This window comes from Amyelois transitella, chromosome 7, assembly GCF_032362555.1.
Source record: "Amyelois transitella isolate CPQ chromosome 7, ilAmyTran1.1, whole genome shotgun sequence".
NCBI classification, from domain to species: domain Eukaryota; kingdom Metazoa; phylum Arthropoda; class Insecta; order Lepidoptera; family Pyralidae; genus Amyelois; species Amyelois transitella.
The window spans coordinates 5,676,301-5,695,275 of record NC_083510.1 but is presented as its reverse complement, the minus strand read 5'-3'; the positions used below and the strand labels follow the sequence as shown (position 1 = coordinate 5,695,275).

The window sequence follows — 18,975 nt, the reverse complement described above, 5'->3', positions numbered from 1 at the left end:
TTTGTTTTAGTGGGTTACGGTGAAGCGTTGGGTAACGTGCCATCAAGAGGGTAGCATAAAAAAAGTCAGCACAGCGACCGTCGTCCGCTTATCATGCAAATAATGAGAGACTATGATTTCTCGATCGACAATTATCGACAGTTCGGCCATCGTTAATTACCGCCTCTTTTTGTTTTTATAGGTATTAAAGAATTCATTGGAATTAAATACCGTATTCATTTGATGGAATATTTATTATTTTTAAATATGCAAAGGGCAGTCCGACTTTTGCCGGGAACCTGAACGTCATATTGTTTGTCCTGTAATATTTTTTCCAAAATATGTGTTTGACTGTTTGATCAACTATTCATGATCTATAAGTGTGTTTATTAATTTAAAGTGTTCGTATATAAGCATGAGTGTTGGAAAGTTGTTACAATAACGGATTTAGTGACTTTTGATAAATCAAAAAGTCGGAGAAAAGCACCCACAGCTATTACGCTGAAATTGGAAAATGCTATAGCAAAAACGAAGTAAAACTTGACACCGGCAAAAATAAGCTCGTGAAGAAGTTAGATTGCCATAAGAGAAACAAAGACAAACAAGTCGGTCATTGACAGTGATTGACCAATTGTCACTGTCAATTCAATCAATGACTTGTTTGTCTTCGTTCTCTCCTCGTGTTTGTGGATTTGAAACTTTTCAAAATGCTGAGGGAGGATATTTCACTCGTTTTGAACTGTTTATTTTGAATAGGATGAGATAAATTAATTAGATAATTAAACACCTATGTAAGTGAAAATCATTGTATTAAATAATTATCTCTTTATAAATACATATAATACGGCTTTTCACCTTCGCTAGCAAGCATGTTAACTTCTACTAGATGAATGTGCCTAATTCCTTAGTTGCCTTTCACGAAATTCACGGATGAAATAGACCTATTCTCTAATGCCAGGAACCACAAGACACAATTTAATTCATACTACATATTTTAAAGATAAAAGATTTTGGTAATATTTGGCAAAGGGAACAGATAAACCTTTAGAAGTTACATAGTCTAATTTTACTTTTTATGAAAATTCCCACAGGCGTAAAGCTTTAGATAAAAGTCTTATATTTAAATGATTTTACCATCATGGGTGCTAATGTATGAAACATGCTTGACTATCAACTGTGTCAATGGTAAACAACAGAAACTTAGAAATATGATAGTCAAGCATACATACATACATATATATAAACTTAAAAACTTGACTATATGTGGGAATTTTCATAAAAAGTAAAATTAGACTATGTAACTTCTAAAGGTTTATCTGTTCCCTTTGCCAAATATTACCAAAATCTTTTATCTTTAAAATATGTAGTATGAATTAAATTGTGTCTTGTGGTTCCTGGCATTAGAGAATAGGTCTATTTCATCCGTGAATTTCGTGAAAGGCAACTAAGGAATTAGGCACATTCATCTAGTAGAAGTTAACATGCTTGCTAGCGAAGGTGAAAAGCCGTATTATATCTATTTATAAAGAGATAATTGCAAGTGGAAAGAGGTAGTCTCTGCCTACCCCTCCGGGAAAGAGGCGTGATTTTATGTATGTATGTATGTATGCTTGACTATCATATTTCTAAGTTTCTGTTGTTTACCATTGACACAGTTGTAAGTACCTACCTTGGCACCAAGTTAGAGTAATATAAAATAAGTAAGGTAAGGTAGATTAACGGTTTTAACAACTAGAATCACAACTTGAATTGACCACAGTTTTAGTTCAATTAATTTTTATTATATTGTCTCTTTAGCTGCATGAAACTGTTCATAAATCTGTATCTATCTATAAGGGGCATTAACTGACTGATTGGCTGACATATCAATGCAGTACACTTTTGACGGCCTCTGTGGCACAGCGGTAGTACGCTTGTCTGTGACACCAGAGGTCCCGGGTTCGAATCCCCGCTAGGGCATGATGAGTAAAAATCTTTTTCTGATTGGTCTAGGTTTTGGATGTTTATCTATATAAGTATTTATTATAAAATAAAGTATCGTTGCCGTGTGGTTTCCGGCACCAATACAAAAAAGAATAGGACCACTCCATCTCTTTCCCATGGATGTCGTAAAAGCCGACTAAGGAGTAGGCTTATAAACTTGGGATTCTTCTTTTGGGCGATGGGCTAGCAACCTGTCACTATTTGAATCTCAATCCTATCTTAAAGCCAAATAGCTGAACGTGGCCTATCAGTCTTTACAAGACTGTAGGCTCTGTCTACCCCGCAAGGGATATAGACGTGATTGTGTGTATGTGTGTATGTGTATCGTTGAGTTAGTATCATGTAACAAAAGTTTTGAACTTACTTCAAGGCTAACTCAATCAGTGTAATTTGTCTCGTATATATATATATTTATTTATTATTTTACTTATTACATCTTGTCTTATGTTGTCTAAGGGTGCACTAAGAGAGAATTTCCTAGAATTCCTGTGGCATTCCCACAGCTTGGCTCGACTCGACTGGCTCGACTTGCTGTGCACAGGGGCATGTTGGACCCGACATTAATGTATGGGAGTGAACGTTGGGTATGGCAAAAGAAGCATGAAAGCAGAATAAATGCAGTGGAAATGAGAGCGTTAAAGAGTATGATGGGTGTGAAATTGAGTGACAGGATAAGGAACAGCATGATAAGGGAATGTTGTGATGTGAAAGAAGATGTTGTTACAGGAATAGAAAAGGGTATGTTAAGATGGTTCGGTCATGTGGAGAGGATGAATGAAAGCAGGTTGACTAAGCAGACATACAAGGAGAGTGTGAAGGGAAAGGTCGGAGTGAGAAGACCTAGACGAACATATCTTGATCAAATTAAGGATGTCCTGGGAAAGGGTCAGGTCAAAAGTACCCGAAACTGCTGAGCTTGTATGAAGAGAGTTATGAATGTGGATGAAGCGAAGGAAGTATGCAGAGATCGTGGCAAGTGGAAAGAGGTAGTCTCTGCCTACCCCTCCGGGAAAGAGGCGTGATTTTATGTATGTATGTATAAAATTGTTGAAAGCACTTTTATTACAAGTATTTATCAACTGACATTTTTCTAAAAATAAATGCAAATTAGATTGTATTATTGAACAAAAGATTTCTATATGACTGGTTTCAGTTGCTGAAAGAATAATATTTAAATTATTGTTTTGCTTCACCAGTAGGTAAATTGAACTCATTGTTGACAGAATAATGGATTAAATAAATATTTTATTAACTGGGTGGAGCATGCTCCATGCATATACATCTGTAAAGAAGATACTTGTATGTCACTTTATCCTAAATAAATTGCTTGTTATTATAAAACTAGGATATCTCTTTTCATCATCTGATAACCTTGTCACTTGAAGTATTTGCTGAAATATTAATTGATAAAACAAGTGGTTTATTCACATACTTATTCATTGTTGTTTTTATTGCATAAGTTGTTTGTCTTTTCAGATACTCTCAATGATACAAATTGATCTTTGACATTGATGTAAGTTATCTGTACATGGTCTATAATTGGGAATATTTCTCAGTCTAGTGTGAGACATTGGCCACATTGGTCATATTGTTAGTTTGAAATATGTGTATCATAAGATTTTTTTCATCTGAGGCATTTAGTGCCTATAAAACAAAAGAAATACTTCAAAAACTTAAATTGGTGGATTCTGATGTATCAGATTTGTCCACTGAACTTTGTTACCATGTGGAATTGGCTGAAGGATGTGACTACCTCAACATCAACCAGATAAAAATCTTGAAATGGTTGTTAAGCTCACCTTTGCAACCTCAGGCATTAAAGAATGAAACTATTTACAAGCAAGTTCAAGGAACTCAGACCATTATTGAAATTGGGCCTAGGTAAAGAAAATACTTATTTCTTTTTTTTAAGTGTATAAGAAAATTATTCCACTTTGCACCACCTATTTACTAACCAGAGTGCAGAGAAATACACAAAATTTTAATTGGTTGTAACCAGATCCTAGACTGCAAAATTTCAGGAGTTTCTGAGAAGAAGTGGATTAACCAAATAAGCATTAAAATAAATGCCAATTATATCTGCATTTTTCCCAATCCAAAATCCAAGTATATTTTGAATATTACTTATATGATGTTTTTTTTTTAATTAAATATGATTTGATTTCTCTTTGCCAAGTCATGTGTTTAAGGTAAAAAGTCGCAGGTAATAGAGATAAGATAATTCAAAGATCCATAAAATAACTACATCAACCTTTATTAGAACTATTTTTACAAATTAAAAAATGGTGTGGGTTTAGCTATAGACACGAGATTCGGCAAGTATGTAGCAGCGAGAGCTACTTAGTGAATGGTGTAGTTGTCCAAACGTGATGGCACGGGGAGCGCGGGCGCACTTATAGGGCTCCCGGGCTGTGTAGAGGGGCGCGGGTAAACCGCAGCGGCACCTCGTCACACAAGATAGTGATAGAATGAATAGATTGGTACAAAACTGTTTTATGAATTTCAGATTCAATTTCTCCACAGCAGAGTCAAGTAATTCTGTACAGATCTGTGAAAGTGTTGGCCTGCGAGATGTTATACGCGTCGAAGTATCTACTAGGTATCTCATTACATTCAGAAAAGCCAAAAATGTTTCTTCTGCTTTATTTGAACAACTTGCAGCTCCCTTGCATGATAGGATGACACAGTGTATCTATACGAAAGACAACCTTCCACGCAAAAGTTTTAATGAAGGCCTACCAAATGATTTGGAGCCATGGTTTGTGGTGCCTTTACAAAAAGAAGGCATAGCCGCTATGAAGAGAGTAAATCAAAAATTAGGTAAATGTGTTTTACTTTATGTTACTTGCCTTTGAACTCGACAAATATTGCCAATGTTTTTACTGCATAATATACCTAAAGTATGCTTCAGGAAGAACGCACCTCAGAATTATAATTCTAAGGTGCTTTTAAAAGCACATCTCACAAGAATATTGTTTTTTAGGTTTAGCATTTGATGCTTGGGATATGGAGTTCTATTTGGACCTATTTGTAAACAAATTGAAGCGAGACCCAACAAGTGTTGAATTATTTGACCTTGCTCAGAGTAACAGTGAGCATTCACGCCATTGGTTCTTTAAGGTAAGTGATTTTCGTATAGTGTTTCTATAGACCTTACCCCACACGACCGAAGCATACAACGGTGACCGGGGCGGTGCAGCCGAAATTGAACCTTACAGAAATAAAGTTAAAATTTATTATGAAAAAAAAATTAATCCATGTTAATAGGTAGTTAAACTTTCAATTTATCTTATTTGGAAAATTGTTTATTTGCAGGGAAAAATAATATTAGATGGCAAGGAGATCAATGAATCACTTATTGACATGGTAGCTTCAACTCAAAAGACTTCAAACAATAACAATGTTATTAAATTTGGAGATAACAGCAGGTGAGTTTCTTTAAAGTTCAAAAACTTATACTACATACATTAAATATAAAAGTAGCATTTTATTCTTCAAAATGCTACTTTATTACTTGTTTAATACAATCCCAATCAAAACAACTCTTACATACATACATACATAAAATCACGCCTCTTTCCACTTGCCACGATCTCTGCATACTTCCTTCGCTTCATCCACATTCATAACTCTCTTCATACAAGCTCGGCGGTTTCGGGTAGTTTTGACCTGACCCTTTACCAGGACGTCCTTAATTTGATCAAGATACGTTCGTCTAGGTCTTCCCACTCCGACCTTTCCCTCCATACTCTCCTTGTATATCTGCTTAGTCAACCTGCTTTCATTCATCCTCTCCACATGACCGAACCATCTTAACATACCCTACATAACATACTCTTATAATACCTAATAATAATATTTGAAGTAGTCAACTAAATACTTTTTTTCTATCCAGTGCTATCATTGGCTACAAGCACACCAAACTGCGTCCGAAAAATGTACGGGAACCATCGCAAGTTGTCCAGGAAATTACGGAATCGGACATAATATTTACTGCCGAAACTCACAACATGCCGACAGCAGTGGCGCCTTTCAGTGGAGCCACAACGGGCACTGGCGGGAGAATTAGGGATGTGCAGGGAGTCGGTCGTGGGGGACATACGGTGGCTGGAACGGCGGGATATAGCGTTGGGAACCTCAATATTCCAGGTAGCTATGCTATTTTGTGCTGTCTTTGCCCTTAGTTTCGGCTGATATAAGCACTTTCTTCTACTGCTACTTCACTTTCTATAACAACCAGTCAACCGTTGGGAACCTGAACGAACAGAACCGGAGATAATTTTAACGGCTAGCGGCAGGCTAAGTGATGTGCAGAGAGTTTGTTGCAGAATACATACAGTGGCTGGAACGGCGATATACAAACTTATTATTCATCATTTCCGTTTTTTTCCATGTCCTCATTTGGTAAATGTATTGGCCACCTCTTTGTGATATCCTAGTAGACGGCAATATACATTATATTTAGAGATAGTGTCGCGGGAGATATATTGGAAACATATCATTATAGATACATTCATTAATCAGCATTGTTTAGTCCTAGGTTGGTAAAATTTTACCATGGAGGTATACGTAACCAATGGGTCACGTGTACCGCCATGGTATCGTGCTGACGACAAAATAATTCTGATATAGCAGCTTGGATACATGTAGCTATTAATAAACTAGAATTAACTGGTAATTTTAGTTTTTTCAGTGGTTTTTCTAATTAAATAGTGTCATAATCAATGTTAAATCTTTTACAGGTTACGATTTGCCCTGGGAAGAAAAAGGATGGGAATACCCAAACAACTTCGCAAGTCCCTTACAAATTATCATCGATGCCAGTAATGGTGCTTCCGATTATGGCAACAAATTCGGAGAACCAGTAGTATCAGGTATCGTTAATCTTTGTATTTATATAAAAATTAAACTTATATCATGAAGCATGGTTTGGTTTAAAGTCTTTTAAAGTAGGTACCACACCTTTTTTATTTTAGCGCTGAATTATTTAGCTGTGTACCAAAAAGAATAATTTATTTTTAAAAATTGTACAGCAATCTAAAATCATTATTGCTATACTTAACTTACTAACATTTTTATATTTGCAGGTTTTGTTCAATCTTATGGGTTGAAAAATGACGACAATGTGAGAGAGGAATTCATAAAGCCGATAATGTTTAGTGGTGGCATTGGATACATGCCCCATGATATGATCAAGAAGAACAAACCAGACAAAGGTAAACATTTTTAACCATATCGCCTAGGTCTGCTGCTATTAAGAGCCATTTCATATTTTCAGTGGTGCAGTGCTGCCCTTATTTGGAATAAATAATTTTATCTTAAAGACGAAAATTACAAATGTTCTACATTAAATAACTAGGTATTATTAAGCAATTTAATTGGTACATTCGTAAATTATTCCATGTGTTAATAGGTCAATTAAGTTCATTGTCATAATGTAATGTAGTATTAATATAACAAATGTAACTACCTAAATATAAATAAATTATGACGATCATAAAACAATTACATCATAATATACATAAAACTTTGCACACTAATTCAATACATTAACTGATAATGTTATAATGGTTTGATAAAATGTTAGTCCATTCAAATAAATATTTTGGTAGAGAGGTAGAGACAGGAGTAGTCAATAGTCTAAGAATTGAATATACACTATAGACCAGACAAAGCGAAAAGTGGATGTAACTGATAACATGCCAAGATTATAGAGAGAAAGGAAGTCGCTATGTGTTAAAACCTGATTTATTCAATGCAGGATCGTGACCTTAAACGCACCCCTGGTTCCTAGCTCAACAGTCTGTCTGTCTTATCATCTCTTTTTTTCTATTTATTAATTTAAAACTTTATTGCACAAAAAATGTACAAAAGACTGACTTAATGCCGTTTGGCATTCTCTGCCAGTCTACCAGCTGAAAGGAAATAGCGGAAACTGTATTGCATCAGTTGGTTGTCTGTCTGTCTGTCTGTCAAAACTATTGGGTACTCCTGTTACCTACAATCATGAAATTTGGCACAAAGTGAGGACATATAGTACAAATAAAGGGAAAAAGTTATATTTTGGGATTTATTGTTAGATACAATAGAACATAGAAAATAAAAAAAATAAAACAATATTTATGCATACGCTCGCAAATATAAGTTTGTTAACTTTTATATGATGTTCAGTTCATTGGTCATAGTTGAAATTTATATCAAATCTAGTCTATAGCTTACAGTTATTATTCTAAGATTGTATGGAATCTCTAGTCCACGAAGACTCGCACTTGATCGATTTTTTAAATATGTTATTATGTATATTGAAGGTATGCTACTGGTGAAGATCGGGGGACCGGTGTACCGTATCGGGGTGGGGGGAGGGGCTGCTTCGTCCGTCGCGGTCCAAGGAGGCGACGGTAGGGACCATGCTTTGGACTTTGGAGCTGTGCAAAGAGGTAATTAAATCTGTGTCTTTTGGTGTAATCAGAGTCAAAATAAAAGTCATTAGATTCAATTTGTTGAGTAAAAAGATTGAGGTGGATTATTGCCTAAAAGAAGCATCCTTATCTTATAAATCTTTTCTTTAATTGACTTTTACAATTTCTGCGGTAAAAAAACCGGCACCCATTGTGTGTTGTCTTCGATCCCAATCATAAAAATAATACATATCATAATGATTTGCTTTTAAAATATGTTCAAACTACAACTCTATACAAAACTCTACCATTTTTAAATTACAAATATTCTGATCCTTAAATATATAAGTTATAATTTCTTAAAACTTTTATATCTTGTTCAATGTTTAAGGTGATGCTGAAATGGGCAATCGCCTGAATCGCGTCGTGAGAGGCTGTTTGGAGGCTGACATCAATCCGGTTGAATGTAAGTTTTTATTGCTTAAGAAAGAGTTTAGACACTCAAGAAAACGGACTATAAACATTACAGTGGTAAGGGTAAAAATGTAAAATAAAACACTGCTGAACTTATATATTTTTATATATATGACCTGTCTATTTAGGAAAATTGCAAAGATGAAAAAATACCTATAAGTTGTTTAATTTCTAGCAATACACGACCAAGGTGCGGGCGGTAATGGAAACGTGCTCAAAGAACTGGTGGAACCGGAAGGAGCCGTGGTATTCACCAAAGAGTTCCAGTTGGGAGACCCCACCATTACCACACTGGAGCTTTGGGGAGCAGAATATCAGGAGAATGATGCGTTACTTTGCAGCAAGAAGAATAGAGTTATTTTAGAAGGTAAGTTAGGTATTTATTGTATTATCTATACACTTTTATTATAAAGACGTAAATTTGTTTGTTTGTAAGGGTTAATCTTCAGAGATGCAGAACAGATGATGATGAAATTTTTTTCACTCTTAAAATTGCACATTCGTCTGTGGGCGTTAAAGGTTATATATGAACCACGACTAGATTCCTATAGACTGTTTTATCGAGGCCTTAGCGTTGAGTGCTGCGTCAACTTTTGTCTAACCATTCCACTTCCCTCACTAAGACAACCATTGCCGACTTTGTCTGTTATTTTAAGTCCATCAAACGCGCTATTTATTTTTGCAATCGATTTCAATATTCAATTTATCCTATTTAACCGACCATTATTTTTGTTCTTCATTTTAGAAATATGTCGACGTGAGCGGTGTCCTGTATCGTTTGTGGGAGAAGTAACTGGCGATGGATACATGAGCCTCATCGAAGATTCTTTCACAGACAAATATCTAAGTAGATCAGACAGATTGAACCCTACAGTTAAACCTAAGATGCCTTATGATCTTCACTTGGAAGCTGTATTAGGTATGTACATCAAAACGTTACCATATTTTAACGTTATGGAATCGTGAACATAAAGCATAGGGTCATAAATATTAATATTCGGTAACAAAGATACTGACATTCGTTTTGAAGTTGGCTTGGTCTATTCTCTAGTTTCTTGTCGACAAGAAAAGAGCGTGATAAATTAAATCGATACATAGAACATCTTAGTGTATCGTGTGGTTTCCGGAATAGTACCACACCAATTCTTTCCCATGAGTGTCAAAAGAGGCACCTAAGTGCATAAACACGTCTTTTTAGTATACACTAACCAAGATCATAGGTAATAGATTCTTTTATAAATTGCTTTAATTTCAGGAAATATGCCGCGCAAAACATTCGATTTGAAGAGGGACCAGAGAACCAAGAAGCCGTTATCTTTACCAAAAGATATAACTGTGAAAAGTGCTTTAGACCGAGTGTTGAGGCTTGTGAATGTTGCCAGTAAACGATATTTGACTAATAAGGTAATTTGATTTTAGTTTATCTAAATACAAGTATTTTATTGTTTGTGGTTATGCGTAGTTTTTCGAAAGAATAGTTTTAGCAGCTTTTGACTAAACGCATATGAATATTTATGACTTACCCAAAATAAAGTCATAAATTTTGTATAATTTTGAAGTAGCTGCAGTGATTTGATGCAATAAAGAGCATCGCGGACATTTTTGCGATAAATAAAAACTTTGTACCATTAGAATATAATCCTCTTAACAGGTAGACCGCTGCGTCACAGGACTGGTCGCCCAGCAACAGTGCGTTGGACCTTTACACGCGCCACTCGCGGACTGTGCAATCATAGCACTCTCTCATTTCCACACAGTGGGTTCGGCCACTTCCATCGGCACTCAGAACATCAAAGGCCTCTTGGATCCCGCAGCTGGAGCGAGATTGTCTTTGGGAGAAGCTTTGACTAACTTGGTAAGTATTTTTGTGGAAGTGCGAAATTAAATCGTAGGTAATAAGTAGTCGTATAAGTAGTGAGCAGTTCCGTTTAAATCCGTTAAATTTGAATGTCTCGTCATAAATTTTTCACAAATAATCAAATTACTGAATCTAGGCAGGCAACAAAACTTTAAATAAATTCCTTTCAATGGACCATAATCTTTGAAGCCAAAAGCTGAAAATGGCTGATTTTTAGCTTTTTATTTGAGAGTTTTAAAACTTCTTTGTTTCCTTGCAATGCACCGCGCCTTAAAATTGCGTTAACTATAGAATGTGTACACTGTACAATATTAGCGCGTGTGCGTGTCTGAACGGCGCTGTTTTACGCATGACGGATAATGCAAAGATTTTAATTTGATAAAAAAATATGTAGCAGTTGTTATTTCTGTAGGTATTTGCCGGAATATCAGAATTAGAAGATGTGAAATGCTCTGGAAACTGGATGTGGCCTGGAAAAACAGGAGTCGAAGGTGGAACTTTAGTGGTGGCGTGTCAAGCGCTATGTGCCGCAATGGCTAAGTTAGGAGTAGCCATAGACGGCGGCAAAGACTCTTTGTCTATGTGCGCTAATGTGGCTAAGGAGAAAGGTAACTTATATTTTTTTAATGCTCTGGCAACTAGATCGAGGGCTCTAGTAGTTGTGTGTAAAGTTGTCTCGCGGTTAGTAAGGCTTCCCTCTATACTTCCAAATACCCCTATCTATTGCCTTTAAGAAATATTTTTCAAGGAATGCTCCTGAATTACAGTACTAAATACTTTTACACATCTGAATATACCTCGTCTCTTTTTAAATATTTAACATCATATGTCACTTGACATAAAATCGTTTAGTCGGTTCTTATTCTGTAAATAAAAATTTTTACAGTATTTTCAAATAGTCGTATAAATTCCAACAATTGTCTTTCTATTTTAGTAAAATCTCCTGGTACACTAGTTGTATCCACATACGCGCCTTGCCCCGATGTAACTGTGAAAGTAGAACCGGTGTTGCAGAAGGAAGGGTCGGCCCTTGTTCACGTTCCAGTCACTACTGGAAAGTATAGGTTGGTATCGTGTATGTTTTAGGGTCAAGTATGTTAAAAAAAATATAATTCGTGCCGGTTCCTGGCACTTTGGAATCAGACCACTCTCATCTCTTTCTTATGGATGTTGTGAAAGGTTACTAAGGGAATAGGTGCATTCATCTAGTGCAACAGCTTTACCATGATACAATATGGGTTTGGCCGCCGGGAGTTGCTTCGTGTAATAACCGGATCTACCCAATCCAATCAAGAATCAAGGTGAAAGGCGCACTTCGGGCTTTTTTCCAGGGAGGTGATGATGTAACCCCCATTTACGACAGGAGACTGAAAAAAGTGAATGTACCAGAGGCATAGTCTTAGTAAAATAGTATTGACATTTTGTGTTCGTTTGACAACATAATTATGAAATTATTCAGAGGTTTCGTGGTAATTAAAGCATAATTTAATTAAAAACATTCAGACTCGGCGGTTCAGCTCTCGCGCAGTGCTACAAGCAACTCGGCAACAACCCGCCGGATCTAGACGAGCCCACAGTTCTCAAGGCGTTGTTCAAAACTACGCAGAAGCTATTGAAAGGTAAAGATCAATTAAATAATATAGAAATTTATATTGTGCATACCCATGTTATTTGCGTGTTTCCAGTTGCACCACCACAATGGTTCGTGAAGACTGATGACAACAATTTTAAACTGAAAGTTAGGGCAAAAAAATTTTACTGTTTATAGTAATAATCTAAGAATAACGAATTTCGATGACATGTTGTCTATGAAAAGTGCATCTTATTCTTTAATTTTTTTATTGTTAGATGAATTATTAACTTTTTTTTAAATTATTAATTTCAGAAAAGAAACTTTTATCTGGCCATGACATAAGCGAAGGAGGTTTCATCACGACAGTCTTAGAGCTAGCCATTGGAGGACTAAGGGGATTGAACCTGGACCTTGAAGTTGAGAAGAACGTCTCAGCAATCGAAGCACTGTTCAATGAAGAGCTAGGAATCATAGTAGAAGTGGCGCAAAGCGATTTGGGATACGTGTTACATGATTATAAGAAAAATGGAGTGAGCGCTAAGTGCATTGGAAAAGTAGGAAAATATGGAATGAATTCAGATGTAAGTATTTCAGTAGTTAGTAGAAGTGAATTACTTAGTAGTAGGGTAAATTTATATCTCTTAGCACGCGTATTTTTTAAGTCTGTCAAAGAAATAGCTATTAGAATAATCTTGTGGAGATGGGCTAGCAACCTGTCAATTCAAATAAAGGTTATCCACAACTGTTACCATACCATCCATTTTTGTAAATGTGGTAAACAACTAAAAGAGCTAATTTGTTCTCTCACTATCCATGTACTATATTTCACTTCTTTTTACTTTTCACAGGTTGTAATAAATATAAACGGGGCGAAAGTGTTGGATTTGAAACTGAAAGACGTATATAAAATGTGGGAAGAAACTAGCTATCAACTGGAATGTCTTCAAGCTAATAAGGAGTGTATAAATCAGGAATGGAAAGGTTTGTTCTATTTTAATTTAACCAAAAACATTCTTGTGAACATAATACTTACTATTTGTGGGTGCAATTGTAGCCAGTGAAATGTATTTTTTAAGAAATAAAGTGCTTGAAAATATTAAATTTTTTTTGCAGGTTTAGAAAACCGTAAGGGCGTAACATATAACGTTACGTTTGACCCTGCAGCGGCGGTTATCAAAACTAAGCCGATAAGAGTAGCTGTGCTACGTGAAGAAGGTAAACCTAATATTATTTTGGCCTTGTCAGGAGAGCACCTTCACGATTGCATCACGTCTATGGTCATTAGTTTCGTTCTACTATCTCTGATACTCGAAATCCACTTCAAACATCCAGTTACAGTATTATACATTAACCCACATACCTACCTAATAGACAAACATGGAGGCATGAACACTACCGGTGCGCCTCAAAGATCGACTCAAATTTTTCTAATGCAAAAATATTTGGGCAGAGTTTTGACTATTGGCCCAGGCAGGTCAGTCGTAAAAATTATTGGTTTAAATCAACTTTTGAATTTCGAATGTAACTATAAATTCGTGCTCATAAATTATTAATGTGATAACGATTGGCAGGAACAAACGGAGACCGCGAAATGATAGCGTCTTTAGTGATGGCTAACTTTGACGTGTTTGACGTGACCATGAGCGACCTGCAGGACAATAAGATCACGCTTGACGCCTTCCAGGGCTTGGTGTTCCCGGGAGGATTCAGTTACGCAGGTATATATAATTTTTATTCAAGGAAAAATAACTACTTAGTTGAGATTGAAAAATTTTAATTAGAGAAACCAAGCTAATAATATTGCTTAAAGGTTAATATAATTAATTTATTACAGACACATTAGGATCTGCTAAAGGCTGGGCCGCGGGTATATTATTTTCTGAAAGTCTCAGTTCCCAGTTCACGCACTTCAAGAACAGAAGTGACACTTTCTCACTCGGCGTGTGCAATGGATGTCAGCTCATGGCCCTTCTTGGCTGGATAGACCCGGAATCGGACAGTAATGCCAATAAAACACAAATATTCTTGGACCACAATCTCTCAGAAAGGTATGTTTTTTTTTAAATAATGTGGTGCTATTGAAATAGACCTTATTTACTTTTACATAAGGTTGAGTTATCGTGATCTTCAGTTAAGTACAAGCAAATAGGTGGCACTTGCACCAAGAAATGTACTGAGCTGTGGTATATTTAAAAAATAATTCAATTACCATTTTGCACAGGTTTGAATGCCGCTGGAGTGCCGTAAAAATCACAGAAAACACGGGTCAAGACGACGTCTGGTTCAAAGGCATGGGCGGTAGTGTTCTTGGTGTATGGGTGGCGCACGGTGAAGGAAGATTCAGCGTATCCGAACCGCATTTGTTGGATAAAGTGCAACGGAATGGGCAGATAGCAATGCAGTATGTGGACGACGATGGAAAGATTACACAGGTGTACCCGATGAACCCTAATGGAAGCCCATGTGAGTATTAATGTTATGGCAGTTTTGATGAGATTCTAGGGACCCCGAATATATCAATGATACAATTTGTATAATTTTAACTTGTGCATTGTGGTAACAAGGGTGTTTTTAATATGTACATAATCAAGTCTCTTGCGGGATAGATAGAGCCAACGGTCTTGAAAATACTGTGAAGCTTTGTTTAGCTTAGGACTTAATGATGGAATTGAGATTCAAATAGTGACTGGTTGCTTGCCCATAGCCCACCGTGTTTTTCATAATATTTTTTTCTCCACAATCTACTTTATAAATACGCAACGATTTGCGATCAGGGATAACATTGTGAGAGATCTGAAGGAAGCAATGTGTCGTACATTGAATGAATGATCAAATGATTTATTTCCAGTGGGTATTGCGGGCGTGCGGTCCCCGGACGGGCGCCACGTGGCCATGATGCCGCACCCGGAACGCTGCGTGCTCCGCTGGCAGTGCCCGCAGCCGGTGGCTGACACCACGGCGTCTCCGTGGCTCAGATTGTTCCAAAACGCGTACCTGTGGTCCTCGCGAGCGTGATTTTTCTATCGAAACTGCTAGAGCTGCCAACTGTTATGATGATTTTTAAGACTTCCCTATATATACAATGTCTTTATTCCTCACTCTGTAAATTAAACAAATCCAGGTTGTCAGCCCATAGCCTAATATAAGAATCCCAATTTTATAATCCTTACTCACTATTGACTTCAAGAATTTGCACGGATAGAGGAGGAACTTGCATATAATATGGATTTTATTTTAATCTCATTTAGTCTAGTTATACAACACTTTTATATACATCCATCAATTGTATTATTTTTAAACTTTTATAATAGTTTTAAGTTTTAGGATAGGAATCAGTTGAATTTATATAAGATCTGGTACCCATTTGGTATTAAAAGTTGTATAAAGCATTACCAGTGATTTTTTCTTGTTAAAGAGTCTTCCATAACATTCCTAACTCCAACACTCCACAGTGCTATTTTATATCTCTAGGTATATTTTAAGTTTTTGTTAATATATTTTTCAAGAAAATAAACTTTGTTTTACTACTGAAATGAAGCCCAATAATAGGCTATTTGACTGTATTAAAAATATACTTTTCTTTTATGTCATCAGTCCTAATATTATTTTTTTGGAGCGATTTGTAATAACGCGAGATAAAAATATTGCATTATTTAAACAAAATCCGTCTCAGAAAATTAGGTTTTTATATGCAGCTGTCACGTGACTAAAAACGAACGTGATTGGCTATTTCTATTATGACGTCAATTATCCATAAACAGACTGTGGATCGTACCGTTCCTTAGTGTTCGCTATTATTTTTCAAGATTTTATAAGTGTTTGATCGCTCAGGATTACTCAGATAACGTAGGTAGGTATTTAACCAATTCCGCGAAAGCTGACAAAAGTGGACGCAATAATGGTTGGAAGAAGAAATCTGGATTGTCTTCTTCAAAGACAATCCAGATTTCTATGCTGCCGAACTGAGGAATGTGAAAACATCAATGTAAGTATATCTTGGTAACCACTGATCTTAGATCATGATCTGAAACCACTTCTTGCGAATATTCAAATCCATCGGCATAGAAAAAAACAGTTTCGTAGGAGATTTTATTGTTGTATTAGTGCATTGAGGCCCTGCACAACATTTATAGGAACTCATTTTAATAATTTTCACAGATATGACGTGGCACAAGTTAAATAAAACACGAGAAAATCAAAACTTTTCGAAACACCAACAAGCTTTGTATGATATTTACACGAAATTTACGTCACTGCATGCCATGGCCGCCATATTGCTAAAAGTCGCGTTTTGGCGGCATATTTGAATATTTCATTTTCTTTTTCGATTTTTTAATAAAATAGCTGTAATAAAGGCAGAAAAGTATTTTTGTAGGGCTCCTTATAAACAAATAAATACCCTAAGATAGTTTTTAGAACTTTGTCAAATAGCCTATTAATGGGAACAGGAAAATCTTGAAATTTTTTGATTACATGTGTATGAATACCAGTGATGGCAGGATGGTGGCTAGTGATTCGATAGACCATATAAATATCATAAAATCATTTCAAACTTAGAATTATTTGTCCATTCTTCTACTACTCTATTAGACAGCTTAAAAATTCCGGTTGTTTCAAATACAATAATGACTTTCTATAATTTATACTAGACAAATCCATTTGTCCCACTATTCTAGATTATGTTTATGTAGTCCCATGAGTACACTAGCTAGCCCCAAAATTTTGCAAAGGGATACTAACTGAAATGAATGTATTTATTTATTATATTGAATATATAAAATATAAAATATATAAATAAAAAATTTCCTGCAAGTAAACTGATAGATATATTGTACACAGTATAAAAATATAACTTAAATGTTAAGTAGGTACAATAACAACTCATCAAATATTCATAGTTAAAATATGATTCAGTGTTTTTGCTAAATCCTTCCTACGTGATTTTTCCAAAGCTTCACAAAGTTCCAATAACCACTTCTGGCTATCTGCATTGTTGTCAATATATATTTGGAACATCCTTTCTGCTTTAGCTGGAAGTGAATGATAATTTTTATCAATGTAATCAATATCACACTCTCTGATTTTAAGATTTCTAGCCAAATCACGCCAGAATGTACCAATCTGTTCAATAACAGTTTTGTGTATCCTTTGGATTTTTCTGTTGCTCATGTCACTATAAGGATTTTTGTTGGAGACATTTTTGAAAGTTTCTTTTTGTGATACACTATATGAGTTCTCAAGATCTGAAACAAAATAAATCACTTACATTAACTGTAAAAAGTAATCATTCTCCTGACATAGTTCTTGTTCTCTCTGAGGAAGGGCCTAGGGTTTCCTATGATTGCAATCAAAGTCTGGGTAAATCAGGAAATTACATAAAGCAAATTCTTTTTACGACAGTTGTTTTAACAGGGAAATCTTAAAATGCTTAGATTGGATTACTGCTGTTGCACTAGGTGAACTGCTTACTCTCATGGTAGGGTTATGTTAGTAGAATCATAAGAGGCTACCAATACCTACTTGGAACCAATCAACCTTACATACAATGAAAACCCTTAACTGTAACTATCATGTGAAAAGTGATTTGATAGCAAAAAGTATCTTACTGTAATAATTATTACAATATTTTGGAGTGTGACATCTTTCATAATCATTTAACTTGTCTACAAGTCCTTGATCACTTAAATAGAGAGCAATATATTTCAAGGCCTGCACATTATTTTCAGATAACAAGTCTCTTATTTCTAATACATGTAATAATTGTCCAATAGTCTTGATTTGTTCACATCTCCTAGGGGAATTTATTTTTTCTTTAAAGTACTCCTTTAGTTCATTTATTGTCTGGTTTAATCTATCGCTGGAACTCACGGATAGCATTACTTGTTGCTTTATATGAAAATATTCGGACACGGTCATTGTATCAAATTTAGAATGTTGGCAGATCCACCAAGAAATTAAAACTGATTTGATAAACAAAACAAAATAAAAACTAAGTGACAGGAAAACCAAGAAATTAAAAACAGGGAAAACCTCCTGCCAACCAACAAGACTGTCAAGGATCAAGGAAGACTGTCAAATAAAATGAAAAAAAAAAATGACGTGAAGTGAAGTAATGCCAACATAAAAGCAGCAAGGCTAACCAAAAATGGTAACATACGGGCAGAGAAAACAAAGATTATTCAAAATATTTATTCCACAACAAAATATAATTGTTGAATCTTTGGTTTATAAAACAAGCTATCAAATAAAATACAAAAGTAAAATGTTTATGCCATCGTACCTAGTAGACCTAATACGCGATTTTACTAGTACGACTCAAGATTAAGCTTCGGTTCAGCCTTGGTTCGGCCGCTAAGACGACGACGGTTGGAGGAGGAAGAGGTGACTTGCTTGCCATGTGATGTTCTGTTTCGGTCAATCTCCGTCAAGGACATCAAATACCTAAGTCTAGGGATGTGACATTGCTGATAAAAAATCGATTTTTATTTAATCGGTTCATTTCTTAAGTATAAAAATCGATTAATAAATAATCGATTTTTCGCAAGAAAATAATCGATTTTATTATATTAATAATTTTTTTCCTAATTTTTCAATTAATGTCGTAATAAACGCCATATAAATTATATCAATAAATTTTTTAATTTAAAATAAACAACAGAAACAGTGAGTTCTTATATTATAATCAACACAAATTAAAGTTTTAAAACAAT

General features: G+C 35.4%; 2 protein-coding genes across 3 annotated transcripts; one reads left to right on the top strand and one right to left on the bottom strand.

Annotated features, from left to right (window-relative positions):
* Positions 1 to 632: 632 nt before the first annotated feature.
* LOC106133986 (phosphoribosylformylglycinamidine synthase) lies at positions 633 to 15,748 on the top strand. Its single transcript, XM_013333919.2, has 24 exons — positions 633 to 770; positions 3,439 to 3,843; positions 4,469 to 4,782; positions 4,946 to 5,082; positions 5,278 to 5,390; positions 5,858 to 6,111; positions 6,705 to 6,836; positions 7,050 to 7,178; positions 8,271 to 8,399; positions 8,752 to 8,826; positions 9,010 to 9,201; positions 9,580 to 9,753; positions 10,090 to 10,238; positions 10,486 to 10,689; positions 11,105 to 11,300; positions 11,627 to 11,756; positions 12,196 to 12,311; positions 12,578 to 12,846; positions 13,114 to 13,246; positions 13,379 to 13,480; positions 13,837 to 13,983; positions 14,100 to 14,313; positions 14,487 to 14,728; positions 15,114 to 15,748. Exons 2-24 carry the CDS (start codon positions 3,566 to 3,568, stop codon positions 15,278 to 15,280), a joined length of 3,996 nt encoding a protein of 1,331 aa, XP_013189373.2. The 5' UTR covers positions 633 to 770; positions 3,439 to 3,565; the 3' UTR covers positions 15,281 to 15,748.
* Positions 15,749 to 17,067: 1,319 nt separating this feature from the next.
* Positions 17,068 to 18,334, bottom strand: LOC106132792 (uncharacterized). 2 transcript variants are annotated; one of them, XM_013332327.2, is made up of 2 exons: positions 17,872 to 18,334; positions 17,068 to 17,508 (listed from the first exon to the last, which is right to left on the bottom strand). In XM_013332327.2, the coding sequence occupies exons 1-2, from the start codon at positions 18,179 to 18,181 to the stop codon at positions 17,150 to 17,152; spliced, it is 669 nt and encodes a 222-aa protein (XP_013187781.1). In that variant the 5' UTR covers positions 18,182 to 18,334; the 3' UTR covers positions 17,068 to 17,149. The 2 variants fall into 2 exon arrangements, with proteins under 2 accessions (XP_013187781.1, XP_013187789.1); XM_013332335.2 differs by having other exon boundaries at positions 17,887 to 18,334.
* Between the last annotated feature and the right edge of the window lie 641 nt (positions 18,335 to 18,975).

Bases quoted from the DNA above. Each gene is read 5' to 3' on its own strand.
- LOC106133986 (XM_013333919.2), top strand. From the start codon at position 3,566: ATGTGTATCATAAGATTTTTTTCATCTGAGGCATTTAGTGCCTATAAA. The intron at 11,757-12,195 runs GTTGGTATCGTG...AAAAACATTCAG, and splicing joins GTCACTACTGGAAAGTATAG to ACTCGGCGGTTCAGCTCTCG. The intron at 12,847-13,113 runs GTAAGTATTTCA...TACTTTTCACAG, and splicing joins AATATGGAATGAATTCAGAT to GTTGTAATAAATATAAACGG.
- LOC106132792 (XM_013332327.2), bottom strand. From the start codon at position 18,181: ATGACCGTGTCCGAATATTTTCATATAAAGCAACAAGTAATGCTATCC. The intron at 17,509-17,871 runs GTAAGATACTTT...ATTTTGTTTCAG, and splicing joins ATATTGTAATAATTATTACA to ATCTTGAGAACTCATATAGT.